General features: G+C 40.5%; 1 protein-coding gene across 2 annotated transcripts in view; it reads right to left on the bottom strand.

Moving 5' to 3' along the window:
- Positions 1 to 15,679, bottom strand: part of Slc26a3 (solute carrier family 26 member 3) — a 32,284-nt gene that overhangs the window by 1,517 nt on the left and 15,088 nt on the right. For both annotated transcript variants that reach the window (NM_001246662.1, XM_063233818.1), the window contains 13 exon segments: positions 442 to 507; positions 628 to 770; positions 3,687 to 3,741; positions 5,095 to 5,328; positions 5,625 to 5,720; positions 6,467 to 6,559; positions 6,649 to 6,718; positions 7,805 to 7,911; positions 8,887 to 8,982; positions 11,809 to 11,886; positions 11,984 to 12,097; positions 12,214 to 12,361; positions 15,225 to 15,307. In NM_001246662.1, coding sequence (NP_001233591.1) covers positions 442 to 507; positions 628 to 770; positions 3,687 to 3,741; positions 5,095 to 5,328; positions 5,625 to 5,720; positions 6,467 to 6,559; positions 6,649 to 6,718; positions 7,805 to 7,911; positions 8,887 to 8,982; positions 11,809 to 11,886; positions 11,984 to 12,097; positions 12,214 to 12,361; positions 15,225 to 15,307 — 1,383 coding nt within the window.

Consider the following 15,679-nt stretch of genomic DNA (forward strand, 5'->3'; position numbering starts at 1 on the left):
ATTTGAGATTCTGCTTTTCCCAAATGAGAGACATTATCTTAAAGACTGAATGTTCTAGAAATGAGTGTTCTAGAATGAAGTGGAACTGTCCAGTTAAATGATTAACTGTTGGTAGAGTCTAGTGAGGAGGGAAAGGAATCTAATGTTATGCCCAGCTGGCACTGTACTAGGGATTTCCTATGCACCTGGGCAGAGGGAGGTGTGTATTAGTCTCAGCTATATTAATTCACATGTAAATGGAAGTTTTTCTTTCACTGGTATGCTTGTTTTCCTCAATTCCTTAAGAGATTGGATAGCACCGTTTCAGTTTTCTAGGAATGAGGCACAGAGGCTCAAACAAGCACTGTGCTCTCTGTAACATGTTGGAAGAAGCCTCACTGCTTTCAAATTTGTTTTTAACTGTGATGTCTGGATGAAGATAAGCCTGCTGAGGAATCTTACCTGACATTCTCGATTACGTAACCCTCCATTTGTATTTATGGTAAAGTCAAATTTTGTTTCTTTTTGCTGAAAAAAGAGAATAAAAACATAAGGATTAGGAACTAATTTTCTAAAATGTTGAAATTCAAAGGAAAATTGAAGAAAAGCGAATGATTACAAATGTGAATGTCACGAAAGAGGTGGTACCTGGTTGGAATTGAACTTCGAAGTACTGTAATCTTTCTTCATCAAAACATGCAAAACAGCATCATGGATTGTTAAGAAAAACATTGAGTCTTTGACTTCATCATCAAAAAACTGACACCGAGTAAGCTTCTCTATGAAGTCATCTAAAGAGAAAAAAGGAGCCACAATACTTAGGAAGAAGTAACTGTTTGGTCACAGACGTCTTTGAAGATGCTAATTTGAAATCACACTTGCAAATACGCATTTCATTAATTTGTGGCAAAGTATCTGTGGGTTATGATGGAACAAACCTATGCATCACTGGTGCAGTATCTCCTGGAATGAAGAGACCTCTCTAATAAACATACATATGTAACTAATGTGAAAAGGAAAAGGTTCAAATGAGAAAATCTTAAGTATTTCTTAAAAACAAACTAGTTTTTATTTACACAGGAGCCGATCTCCCTACTTCATGACTGAACCGTAAAACATGACTTATGCTTAAAACTGGATTCTTCCCAGATTGAGCACATGCTTTGAGATCATTGCTATGCTGTAGGCTTTGACGACAGACCTGGCATTTTATCAGTTACTTCACTCTAGCCCATTTCCCCAAAGCCGCTGGATTGTATCGACCACATCTTCCTGTGGGCACTGGCCAGCGCTCGTTTGCACATATCCCTCGACCAAATGCGACCTCATGTGGGCTATATCCAAGTTCTAGCTGAGTAATAAAAAAGGCCAAAAGGCAAATTAAAGGTGAATCTCCTCCTGGTGGGCATCTGGGAAGGCTTGACTGAGTGAGTAGCATTTTATAGGACCCAGGATTTGGAGAAGGGTGAAGGAAGAGAACGAATAACAGCATGGAGGTGACTGGGGCTGCTTACAAGCAAGCTTTCAACAGGTAGGAAGAGAAAAGGGAGAGGAGGGAAGGTGGTGTTGTCACTTTGCCGGAGAGGCATGCCAGGTAGCAGAGGCGGCAGGAAATGGGCACTTTCAAAAAGGTCTGGGGGTGGCTGGGCGTGGTGGCGCGTGCTGGTAGTCTCAGCACTTGGGAAGCTGAGGCAGGAGGAGCACTGTGAGTTCAAGGTCAGTCTGGAATACACAGTGGGACCTTGCCTCAAAAAAAAAAAAAAAAAAAAAGACCCATCGGGATGGTGAGTGGGGAGGGAATAAAACTGGTAAATAATGAGTTAGTGAGATCAATGGAATATTTTAAATTGTGAGAAACCCTCGAAACTCTAGCACATCTTTAGATTTTAGGGATGGGAGCCAGTAGAGGAGAGATTAGAGATTCTGACTCCTGCTCATGGACAGACCCATGTACCAACGCCCAACTCTCTCTAAAATGCTCTTCCTTTAGACACTGTCCAAGTTGACACCCACACTTCATTCATCCCCACTCACACATCCCGCTACTGCACAACCCTGGTCCCCGCCTAAGTCACACTACCCCACTGCTCTGTCTTTTAACCTCTCTGTTCATCACTGCACTGTTTGAAATGCGATTTTATTTGCTTATTAACGGCAGACTTCTTGAGTGACTGTGAGCTTCCTGAGGGCAGGTTCCTCCTCATTTACTGTTGCAGCCGCACCCAGAACAGTGCCCTACAATAATGCTAAGAAGTCTTTACTTGTCTGTCATGTCTTAGGGCCTGAGCAAGAGACAGGGAGAGTGTAAACAAGACTAATCCCTGTCCTGGAAGAGATGACAGTCTAGCAGGCACATAGACTCAATTGCAGAATAATGCTTTTTTTTTTTTTTTTTTTTTTTGTACCAGTGATCAAACTCCAGGACCTCATGCTTGCCAGCAGGTGCTTATGCCACTGAGGTAATTCCCAGGCCCCTACTACAAAGTAATGCTATAGGCATGTATTTTGCAAATGCAAATAGTCTTGAAGACCCAGTGCTCTGCCTGGGGAAAGAGGGAGGTTTTCATGGTTCTTGTCAGAAAAAAATTCTTGAAAAAAAATGTTCTAGTTAGAAAAGTGGATGTAGGGGCTGGGATGTAGCTCAGTGGCATGAGTGCCTACCTGGCAAGTTCAAGGTCCTGAGTTTGATTCTTGGTACCAAAGAGAAAAATTGAAAAAAAAGAAAAAAGTAAAGAAAAGTGAGATGTGAGGTCATTCTAGGGACAGACAAGGACACTGTGCTCAGAATGGCCTTCCAAGGACCCAGGTGAGAAAGGACAAGGGTCGGAAACACTGAGGGGAAGAGACTCTAGAACGTAGAATTAAGGGGTGAAGCCAAGGGAATACTGCCTGCTAAGGGTGAGAAGGGGAGCCGGTGCCAGAAACAGAGTCAGAAGTCAGATGAATCAAAGAGATGGGCGTACGCAAGTCAGGGAGGGAGACAGGCTCAGAGACAAAGGCTGAAGCCAGGTTGGGTGGTGCACGCCTGTCATCTTAGGCTCGGGGAGCCTGGGACAGGAGAAGGGCAAGTTTGACCCCAACCCAGGTAATTGAGTAATTTATGAGACCTTATCTCAAAATTGTAAAAACTGATTTAATTTTTTAAAGGAGATGAGGATGTGGTTCAGTGCAAAGGCCCTGGGTTCAATCTCTAGTACTGCAAAAGAGAAAGAAAGAAAGAAAGAAAGAAAGAAAGAAAGAAAGAAAGAAAGAAAGAAAAATGTGCGAGAGCCAAATACTCAAGTAGGCTCAAATGGGCAGAGGCGGAGAGGTAGGTGATTAATCCTGACACACTGGGCGTCCCTGATAATGTCCAACGTGGTGGCCACGCTGGCAAGGTGAAGTGAAAGCCAAGAGCTGAGGAATGCAAGGGAGGACAGGGAGAGACTACTTTTTCAGTAAGTTCAGAATGAAAAACAGTTAACATATTTATTCATGCTGCTTATTAAATTAGAATTCAAACCATAAAACTCATTTACTTCTATATCAACACAACTAAAGCACAAAGATGCTGTTTCCAAAGGAATTGTTACTAACTCAACTACAAACTCAGCTTCTTTCCTGGTGATCCTATAAGATTCTTGTTTGCCAGACAGCCTGTTTACGTTAGGGACTGACTGTGCGCTCACGTGACAGACTGAACATAAAATAAAAATAAAAGTACTTACCATCAGTTCCAACAATATACACATCTACATTTATCCTTGCAAATTCTTGTAAGAGCTGTCAAAAAAAATACACCTATTTAGGAAACAGCTTCATTTGTCAGAATTGTAAAGAAAACTATCATAATTATACTTTATGAGTGATATATTACTTTTAGAACCTTTTACATTTTGAAAAGACGTAATAATAGAAGGAGATGCTAATGTTAAAAACAAGACCCCCTGACAGAAGGAAATAAGCCCAAAGGGCAGAGAGCCTGTCTCAGTAAGCAGCTGAAAAGCATCCTTCTTGAGACAACTATTATAAGAAAATGTTCTGCTTCAGGCTCACAAGATCAGTTCTGACTTAATTTTAACACAGTGTCTTCTATAGGAAGACGGGGCCTAGAGTTTTCTATCTACATAAAAGGAAAATAAAAACCAAAGCAAAGCCAAACACTCTGGCCCACGTGTCACCCATTATTCCAGTCCACAGTGACTGGCTGTATCTGGCTACTCTATCCAGGTCCCTGGTCTTTACATTTAAAACACCAGCAGTGACATGGGTAAGATTACACACGGGAAGAACTGTAGTGCTCCCTGCTGGTCAGGCTGCATAATTGTGTATACCGTATCATCACCATCATCTAAACTCTTTTAAAATCTCTGCAAGGGACTAAGTAAAAAACTTAAAAAATGCACTAGAGCTTTTTTTTTTTTAAAGAAAAGTATGTGTATTTTTTTCTCATAAAGAGGGGAGTAAGAAAGAAAAGGAAAAAAATCAAGAAATCTTGAGAGGTATATAATTTTTTTTAAAAAAGCAAAATTAGAAGAAAACTAAATTGAGTGTGTTTTCTAATTTTGTATACAGCTTATCCATGTTTAATAGATCTTATCTTAGGTCAGGTTCCTTAAGTAGATACAAAAACCTAAGAAAAACAAAGGGAAATGTAGAACTTCCTAAATTTTGTTTATATCAGGAAATCATTTATTTTAGAAAAAGAACAGACCACTATTTAACTGTTTAGTCCTGTTTGTAAGTGACATGGACATTAATTGTTTCATATGTGTTTTCTTAGATATATGTTTAAGTAGCCAAATTCATCAGGATGTAGGGAGTTTAAATACAGTTTTCACAATTGAAAGCACCAGAGTTGATGCTCAGATTGGCTAGGAATGTGAGCCTAGTTGCCCATTAGCAAGTTTGGCTTGTAAATTTGGTTGCCTTCAAAATAGTGTGTGGTCTTGCAGAAAATTCACTTTAAAAGAGTTTGTTGGACACTTTGTGCTGTCCACCCCTTTGATAGGATATTGTAAGATTAAAATATACAAAAAAGTTTACTTCTAATTACATGCATGTCACCTAATGGGTAAGTACAGTTTTTATTGTTAATTAATGATTGGTTATTTTCATTAAGAAAAACCGAGTTACCGTTTTGAGACCTCTCATTGAAGAAACATCAAGAAAAGACACTGCTGAAAAATCAAGAATGAGGCTGTGGAGGCTGATTTTGGGAACCACAATGTTGAAAGGAAGGTCAGCGTTCCAGTCTATCTGGAAGGGCAGATCTGTTGTGTTGATCGGCTGATCCAGTTCTTCTATCTGGTTGTTGTCCAACTCTTCATCAGAATCTTTGAAGCTGTCAGTGGTGCATATATACCCTTTCTGCAGGAGACAATAACAGGTGTGACCATTTCCACTGTGGACAACTGTGTGTCCAGGATAACCAAGGCGCTTGTGAGCACAGCTGGCCAAGCCCTGGAATTGTAGATACTTGTGTTTCATAGTTGTACCAAGCCAGTACAATAAAACTTTCAGGGAGACCTTCAAAGAGGTCCTTTTAAAAAAATAACATTTTAAACACCTTTATCTCATATTTCATTTATAGGAATGCAACTAACACCATATAGTTTACTAAGCTTTTAAGCTATAATGCGCAGAAAAGTGATGGGTATCCTCACCGGTGTCACTTGTAGCAGGCCTTTACTGTGCAGTTTTCGGAGTTTCTTCAAAGCTTTGTTCCGCTTGCGTAAAACTCGAAGTGGACTAAAGCCAATCTGAAAAACCCATTGCTGTGTTAGGAGAACAGCGAATATGCTGTGATTTGCTGAACACTGAATATGCTGAACACAGCATGATTCTGGTAACTAGCTGGGATGGGCTGAGGGTTAAGGACACTTCATAGAAATATTTGTGATGAAACTGAAAACTCGGTTTAAAAACATCAGCAATGTTATGTCAGACTTACGGTTTATGGACCAAATTAATTGTTAGGGCGTATGGCAGCCCTGTGCAAGGTACAAAGCAGGCCAGAGGGCGTGTTTCAAGAATACTGAACTTTTGTGTCTTAACTTTAAAGACTGTTTCCTTGTCATTTTTACCAGCACTCTCAGTACTTATCGTGAAAGTTAAATTCCTTTACAGCTACTATCCTGAATATCTTCAATAATGCAGTGAAATATTAAATGTTTCCTTATTGTTTTTGAAGCTGATGCCCAAAGCAAATCTATAGAATGTTAAAAATCAGCAGCTTAAGAATTTAGGATAAATCTCTTTTACTTGAGAGCAGCATTTGATAAAATGTCATCTATTTGGCCTCATCCAAAGGGGCTTATTTCCCAAACCATAGTGGATCCCTTACAAGGTAGTTTCACCTGCTCTGGAATGTGGGTCAAAACAGAACAAAACAAAACACTGACACAGCCCAGACAGGAAGCCAACCACCTTCTTGCTAAAGAACAAGCACAGATTCCCTGATGATTAGTAGAATTAGAAAAGAAAGTCGGATGGCCCCAAATCTTACAACATCAGTAAGTTTCTGTTTAAAGAAACCAATGTTTGCAAAGTAGATCGGAGATGGACATCTGAAAATTTTCACTCCTTCTGGCTCATACATCTGTAAGGCAGAGAAGTGGCATTAGTGGTGCCCATTAGATTCATATTCATATCACTCAGCAAGTAAAGACAAAAACGAATCCCCCTTACCTCAGAGTAATCTTTTACATTCTTGTAGATATTGCTTCTTCCAACATTGGCCAGTGTGCTGCATTTGGGACTGAGAAAAAAAACAAAAAAAGTCAAGTAAATCAGGCATATTTGTTAGGCCACTAAGGCTAACACTGACTTTTTCCCCCTAGCTAGTCAACACAAGCCCATTTCGCTAAGGTGTGGGACATCATCATGCCATTCAGACCCTGGAAGCAAGCACTGTATTATACTTAGCTTTGGGTGCTCACATAGTCCTAAACCACATCCAGGCTAGCTCCTTGCAGTTTACAAAGCACTTCTATGAGCTTTTGCCACTTGAATTGCAGTTATTCAGTGAGGTAAAGGAGTACCCAGTTGTGTGGGTGAGGACTGACAATAGGGAGAAGTCAGAGGACTTCCCCAGGTGACCGTTCAGTGTCTCCATGTTTAATAGGTCCCCAGTAAGGAATGTACTAAAAGTCTGACTGAATGAAAGCTGTAAGAGCAACACCAGTGTGTCTCAGCACAGTATAGCCCATCAGCCAAGGAATAACTTTAAGTGAACAACCTCTGTTCTAGAACATGTAAGCACCCAAGGAAACATTTCTCCTTGTGATCACACCATGCAATCCAGCCTCGAGTAGCCACATGGTGGTAATATCATTCAGCCAAGACTTAAAAATGAGGAAGACATTCCAGCATTGAACTGAATGACAGTTAAGAATTTCTACCTTTTGTGGAACTTTAGGACCTAGAGGGGCCTTTGAGAAGTTCTCTAATCCCCATTTATGCCTTTAAATGGGAGTGCAGTTCAGCCATCTCTGAGGAGGGAGAGTCCTTCCCTAGCCCTGGAGAATCTCACGGTCTTCCTGGTAGCACAGTCTTGTGTTTAACAAGTCTGGGGCCAAGGCCATAAAACCTGTTCAGAGCAGAATTACTTCTGGTGGATGGGTATGCAAATGGATTTCTAGGAATTCATGGAATTGGTATCCAAACAGGAAGTAGACCTCTTGGTAGGCTGGTCCATGGGTGAGATTCCCAAGCTGGACCTTGAGGTGGGCCCTTGCGGAAGAGCACACTGACCAGTGCTGACAGGTATGCATGCCTAGCAAGTAAATCACTTTGTACTCTTCTGATGGGGCAAGTCAGGCTGCAGGGCACCATGAGCACTCACAATTGGGTCCGGAATACGATGGTTAAGAGCTGAAATGCCACACTTGCTGCCAGGCCTAACCCAAGTCCCAGGACAATGGCAAAGATGAAGGTCATGACCCAGATTAACTGTGAAAGAAAGCAACACACGTGCGGTAATGTACCCTGAGTAAGGTACAATGTACATTAAGTCCAGAGCTCTGAGAAGGTGTGAACTTCTAAGTTGGGAAGTTGTTATCTTGGGCCAAGGATCAAAGTACCCAGGAGGACACCTGTCTCAAGAAGCCATTGCCCCAGGCTAGGTTCTTGACCACAGAAACATAATCCAAAGAGACTGACTTTACTCCTAGTCCTATCCCTGAATCAGTTAATGAAACTAGATTGAATCAATCTGTTGGGGCAAAAATTGCAGAACCAGTCTATTCATTAATATTAGATTATTAACTAGTAGAGGCTATTCTAATCTCACTTTGCTCTGTTGATTTAATTAATGCCTACTAACTCTGCAAGGCCTTTAACAATGCCAAAAAGGTGTTAAGCTCCCTGCTTCAATAGTTTATCAGGAACAAAAGTAAACCAAGCGTAGATTATAACTATACTCTCTAAGCACCATAGACCATGTTGTAAATCACATTTACATTATAGACTTTGGCTCTGATTAAATTATTAAATTCTCAAGAGTAAGGCATGTTGACAGCAATGAAGAGCCTTTTCAAAAAGAAAGAGTATTTCCAGAAAAATGTGCAGAATTCAAATTCTTCACAGGTTCTCTGGCAAATCACACAGTATGTAACAAAGAACAGAAGCAATGTGTAACCTAATGTCCAGAGTTTCTGTGGCATTTTTGGATGACTGTAAAAACTTTTACAAGAGATCTACGAAAGTTTGTGGAGTATTTTTGGCTTGGATCCTTTCAAATTAAAATGCCAAAAAATGATCATGAAGTGTGTAATTTAAAATGGCAAATAAAACAAATTAAGATTATTTTGAACACTGTAGAAATACAGTTTCATACAGTTTATAATACAAATATGTATTTTTTATACCAGTATTAAACTGCCGTTCGGGTGAATGTTTTTTCCCAGCATTATTGCATCTACTTACACAATCATATTTATCCTTTTTCCATAATCTGCCTATTTCAGCAAACTGCATCAGCATTCCCTTTAAGTTCCCAAGTGCTAAAGCTGCCAGCACAGACTGTGAAAAGACATAAACACAGAATGTACTTTAAGTTAGTCAAATAAACCATATAGAAGCAAAGGTGAAGGCTGCAGATAAGTGGGTCGTTTAGTAGGCCTCAAAGCATATCAAAGGATACACCCTTTTGCTGGTAGAAAGTGCTGGGTAAAGCTCACAAGGACTGGGACTCTGACCCGTTCCCCTGCATGCGCTGTCCCCGCCACAGTGACAACGGCTGAACTACTCTTTGTAATTGTGCCAAAGATGATCTGTTGTACTTAGCCTGTGCCTTGGGACACAGAAGGAAAGATCCTAATCCAGGCTTCCCATGCAAAGCTAGTCTAACATGTGCCTTTGTTACAGTTGAGGCGTAACTCATGAACTAAGAACCCACAACATGGCCTTTTCAGGAGCCCCAGGACTGGCCTCACCGAGTAGCACATTCATTGCCAGGGCCCTGGACTATAAACTCAGCCTTGTCACACATCCCTTCAGGCTCTGGTTTCACAGGCCAGAAGGCCATTGTTTCACGTTGTGATTCTTAAGGTGAAACTTGCTGAATAGCTAAATATGGCTCATGTTGTTTAGATTTCAACACAATGGTAGGAATGCTTGTGCTCTCTGCAAGTCCTTCCCTAAGGAGTGGAGCCTGGAATTCGTATGCTGGCTACTTCTACACCAAGAAACTTCACACAGCTTTTCTTTTCATGCGTTCTCTTAAAGACTGTTTAACTGCCAGTATTTTTAATTTCCACAAGTTACTTTTATATGTTAATACTTAACTGGTTAATTGATTCATCGTGAGACTAGAGTTCATCGTGTAGGCCTATAAAATATGGTCCTAAAATAACTTTAAAAAGGAAACTGTATACAAATGAATGCCAGTTAGAAAGTGAGAAAACTGAATAAAAGTTTATAGTACTGTGCCAATTAATGTCAGTGTACTGGTTTTGTTATGGGACGAGAGCTATGAAAGCTGTAACCACAGGGTAGCAGGTAAAGTTTTATAGGACTCTGTACAATAGGTCACCTCGTTCCGCGAGACTTTAGTGTAGCAACAAAATATGTCAGGTGCCACCTGTCTGAGACTTTTTTTTCCCCATCAAGCATTTTTTCTCAGCAGGCCAATATCCCATGGGACAATGCTAAACAATTTACAATGACATAGTATATGAGAAAGTACTCTTAAAAGTAAATTTTATGCTCCAAAATCTTGTACAATGAAAAACCATAGAAAAGAAACAATCTTTTTACCAGAAATGTGGCATCCATGTTGCAACTGGTGGAAAGCACTAAATAGGAACTAAATGCTTGCAACTCTGCTGAGGCTTAGAAAGCACATGCTAAATATTCCTCATTAGCAGTTTTTATGGGCTATTTTGTCTTCAGGTGATGAAAGGAAGCAAAATTGCTATTCAGGTGAAACAGGTGACACTCTTGACTCAGCGATCCAAAGAGAACTGTCCCAGGGGCTCTTTACGGGCTCCGGTTAATGTCCTGGACAAAGTCTCTGAGTGGGATTTATTCAGGAGAGAGAGAGGCATTTAAATGGCATTGGTTTCTTCAGTGCCTCCAAACTGATTTGGGCTGAATAGAGCCCATGTTTACACCTGCAGGAAACATGATTGGGCTGTCCTCGGTGTAGGAGTATCTGCGCATTTATTGTTACTGAGATACACATTTTTATAATTCGTTAGTGGGATTCCTTGGCTGCTTTCATGCCATCATTTTGGAGTCAGGAGTGTAATGACACAAAGTTTTGACAAACATACTCTGCATTGCTGAAAGACACATTTGCCCACGGAGGCTCTTTGAGATGACCACACCAAAAGTCTAGAAACCTGGAACTAATTCACACTTCAGCTACCAACCGACATGGAAAAAAGGCCTGGATAACAACCAGTGGACACTGGCAGTCCATATCATATCTCCATGTCACTTGTGGTCAGAAGTGTAGTTGATTGTTTATATAATAACCATAATAATACTAATGGTTAAGTTAATAATATTAGCAACCTGTGTTAAGTACTTCGTGTACCTTAGCTCATTTAGTCTTCCTGGCTACTCTGCCTGCTGGGTACTATTTCTCTTTCTCTTATACAACTGGAGAATTTGAAGTTCAGAGAAGTTGAATAAATTGGCTCAGAAGCAGGTAAATAATCAGCGGCAGAGCCAGGAGGAGAAACAGGTCTACAGGGCTCCCGACCCATGTGCTTTTTGCACCACCTTGGATTCAAATGAAACCACAGTGTATTTGTATTTACCATCATCTGCTTCCCTAGAGATCCTATGTTTTGTAAATCTGGCTGCTGCAGCAATTTACAAACATTAAGCTAAGCCCTTACAGAAACAGACGGCGAAAGGGGAAAGAGGCGAGGCCATGCTGGCTTGTCTGGCTGTCTGCTCCCATCCTGCAAGCTGACAGTGTTGGTTTTGGAGTCCAACCAAACCTCCAGGAGCTGCAGGGTGTGTTCAAGAGAGCAGGTTGTGTGGCTGGTAGCACCATTCTCTGCACTAGATAGAGGGCCTTTACTCATCCACCTGTGTTGGAGCTGTGGTGCCAGGGCACTTTCCTGCTTAAACATTAATTATCTTTTGAACTACGCACTTACAGAGCACAGTAGATAAACTAATTTGGGCATTGACATTCCTAGCATTCATAAAGTGCTGCCAGAGCCCAGGAAATGTTTTTGACCCCTAGAGTTTGGCTAAGGAGAGTACTTGAAAGTTTGTTGTTGCCTCGTTTCTCCTAGTTCAGATTGTGCTTTCAGAATTAAAGAGCTAAGGTCCTTAGATTTATCACCCCAGTGAGAGAGATGTTACCCAAAGCGAGAAGAAGGTTACCTTTTGTAGTGGCGCCAGCAGAAATCCGATGGCCACAATGACAATCAGCACGATGATAGCAGAGAGAAGCCCAGCGATCTGTGAAGACGAAAGAGTTCTCTTCACAATCTGCCCTTTCCCCTTGGCTCGGGTGCCCAGTTATTAACACTAGGATGGCAGCAAAACTTTGAAATACCTGGGTCTTGCCGCCTGTGCTCTCCTGAACCCCGGATCTGGAGAGGGCGGTGCTCCCTGCAAATCCTTTGAATGCTCCAGTGAATATGTTACTCACTCCAAAGGCAATTAACTCCTGATGGGAGAACAAGGCGGAAACGTTTTTTACAAGTGTTCTCTTTTAGAAGAATATTATGTGCACAAACTTGTTGGAAGTCGCCTAATGAGACACAGCGTAGGCTGCGCACCTACCTGATTGCCATTAAGAGGATAATCGTATTTGAGGGAATAGACGCTGGCAACAGAAAAGGCTACTGCAAAGCCCACTATGGCGATGCCAAAGCAGTCTCCGATGGTCTGTTGGAAGACGGTCACATCGGGTGTGATAGGTGGCTCAAATCTGAAATTGAAATTTAGCAAATCTCTGTGTCACCAACTTGCCAATAAATTTATGTCATCATTGGAGAAATCAATAAATAAATGCAATCTAGGCCGCACTGTATCTCAGTTTGGAATATGACTCACAAGAATTTAACCGAAAACTTTGAAATTTCCCATCTTATTGCTGCAGGATAGTGCTGCCTAGATTTGATAAAAGACTGTAAATCCAGTCCAGGGATAGCAGTAAGGCGGCCCTGATTTTGTCAGGATGCCCACATTATGATGTGCGCTAACTTCTCTGTAGACCCCATGCAAAGGGTCTTAGACCCCACTTGTGTTATTAGCATGGCTTACAAAGCATTACCCACAATGCCTCTAGTTCTTACAGATGGATAAATATGCTCTTTGAGCAAACACAATTCTGAGGTGATGAAAGAAAGAATGTGTCCATTGATAAAAACAGTAACTTTTCATGAAAAATCCCTAACAAAGAAGCGGGCCTTGGACTTTGCCTGAACGCCACAGGATTGCTAGAACCAACCATGGTCCAGTTGGAGGGAGAGTTTTAGTTAAAAGTGGCAGGGTAGCGGAGCCACATTCACCCATAGAGGACACTTTTGTGTTTATGCTTCATGAACTGAGAGCAGTTAAATATATTTGTTGTGTTATAAAAAGTGCATGTATCTCAAACTCAGCCTCAGCACCAAGTTCTTATAAACATCTGTTTTTACCCAAAAGCTCATGGGAAGTAGGTTAATTGAGTTCAATCAACTCTTTCTGGATTACTGTTCCTGCTTTGTGAATTACTTTGGTAACACACTTTCAGCTTCAGTATGAAGAACTACAATATTCTGTACTCTGCTGGCACCAGAAATTGAAACATTATCTTGGAACATCATACTGTTTTTTTAAAAAATAAAGCTCATATCAGTGATATAATCTCACACTTATACAGAAATAACGAGGACCCTACTGTTCTTTTGTTTTGGTCTCTGAAAGCCATAGAATGGTATGTGGAGATTCACAGTCCCAAACCTTTGTTTCCTGGTCATTCACCCTCCCTGAGTCACAGCGTCCTTATTTATTCTTTTTTTTCATAGTTTTGTGGCAGGATCAATACAATAATGAATGTGAATACTACTTGAACATTGTGAAACACAAAGTACCTGTTATCTATCATTATAAAATTCCTCTGAAATTTAAATATATCCGTGTGTGTATGTGTGTGTGTTTTACTCTCCTGGTGAGCATTTCCTTTTAGACAAAGTATTTTTACCTAGTGTGTATCACAACAAATTTCTAAGGTGATATATGCATTAATAGCAGACAAACAATGATTTGTAATCGTTACCTTCCAGTATGAGTCCATTTGCAATCAATAGAAATCTAAAATGCTCACTTAATCATCACTTAGGGAAAAAAAGTATGAAAAAGCACATCAAGTGCCTTGTACCTAATTTTGGTGCTAAATTAGTAAAGCTAGTAAATGAAGATTTAATACTAGCTGTAGGCCACACACTACCATGTCACAGTCATTGACACAAGAATCCTATATGAGAGCTACTAGTTTCTTTCCCATTTTTACAGCCAAGGATGTTGAGGCGCTGTTTAAGACTTTGCCCAAGGTCTGGAAGGAAGTCTGAAGTCAGTCTCAGGCACCCTGCCTCCAGAAAGGAGGTGCTCAAGATGAGGCCACACTGGCTCTGCGCAGAGCAAATGATCAGTAAATGTAAGCTAGTTTCTTCCCCCACCCCACGAAGCTTGTGCGGAGAGATCCACCGACATTCAAGCTGTATTTCCTAAATGAGATCTCTAGGACTATTACTCAGCGATTTGACGTGATTGTATTTTCAAAAACCTTCTACCGGATAAAACTTTGAGTTTGTCCTTGTTTACTTATTTTTCAATGTGGTCTACATCTCCTAAATCATTAAATGAAGTGTAATCACTTAAAGTCCACAGGGTGGAGGGAAACCCTGGAAACAATCTTTCAATTCAGCCTACTTTCCAACATGCAGCTTTTAAAATTAGGGATGTTTGCGACTCAGTAAGTCGAATACAAGCAAATTTGATGATAAAAACACATTTCGGTTTAAAAATACTCTATGGATTTGGCTATTTTTAAGACAAAGATCCTTACGGATGATGATTCCTGGAATACTCCAATACCCGCTAAGCCCTGGGAAGGAAAATGCTTATTTATTGATTGAGTGGTTTATACATAGAAAAAACTTTCCTCAGTAAGTTGAGAGAAACTGATGCTATCTTCAGTCGAGGGGAGAGGGAGGGGAAGAGGACACGAAGCTGGATGTCCCTGATGAACCCACTAAATGTAATGGGATATGTCTTCAAGTTCCTTATACAGACTGGGCTCCCCACCCTTTTTTTGCTGTGGCTTTGGCTTTGTTTTAGATTTGATCGTGAGAAAGGACAGAGTGTGCCTATCTGGACTGCTTGAGTGGTGTGCTGGTATTCCTTTAGGGTCTCCTTTGAACTTTCAGAACTTGGCTCCAGCAACCTCAATCAAAGCACTACATATTGTTTATAGTAAATCATGGACAAGGAAATGTGATTTCAATTTGTGCTTCTTTATAAGGACAGATGGCTTATTTTGTCTTGGGTTTCTACTTTCACTAATTTTTACTTTCATATGAGCCCTTGTTTGCCTGGTGTGTGATTTCTTTCTCAAAAAGAAACTCCCAACATTCACAGTGGTATATTCTGATATTCTTTATAGCTACTTCCTTGAAAGAGGGTAGCAAGTCTTTCTTTCTTAAGCCTGTGGGGTGCTAAGGATCTTCTAAGGAGAACTGTATAAAGCTATTACTCATTCTCTACTGAGTTCTTGAGTATTTAACTACTAGCACACAAGATGGACTTACCCTTGTTTCATAGTTCCAACCACAGAGACATTAAACCTCTGTTCGAAGTTAAAGCCGTAGGATACACCTGTTGCGATCACAGTCTGTAATGATGTAAATTATCCAGGTTAGAAATGTGAGACTCAATTAAAAGTCTTATTTTTAAAAAGATGCCATTCTCAAAACCCACTGCTGGCTAAGTTTCATAAGCATTTCTAGCCAAAGCTTTGTTATTTTTTAAGAGGTTTTCAAGTAATTCTCACAGTTATATTGTTTGGTCTTAAAAAATCCTGCTCTTTATCTCCCTTATTTTTTAATAACAGTTTTATTAAACTAAAATTTGCATATTCTACACACTCACATGATCAGATTTCAGCACATTGACAGGGTAGTAAAACCACGACCACAATCAAATCTAGATCATTTTTGTTAACCCAAAACAAGACAGAATGAACCCCAAATCGCAGTATAAGAGT

This window comes from Cavia porcellus, unplaced genomic scaffold, assembly GCF_034190915.1.
Source record: "Cavia porcellus strain 051 isolate PalLab524CR breed Dunkin Hartley unplaced genomic scaffold, mCavPor4.1 scaffold_2, whole genome shotgun sequence".
NCBI classification, from domain to species: Eukaryota; Metazoa; Chordata; class Mammalia; order Rodentia; family Caviidae; genus Cavia; species Cavia porcellus.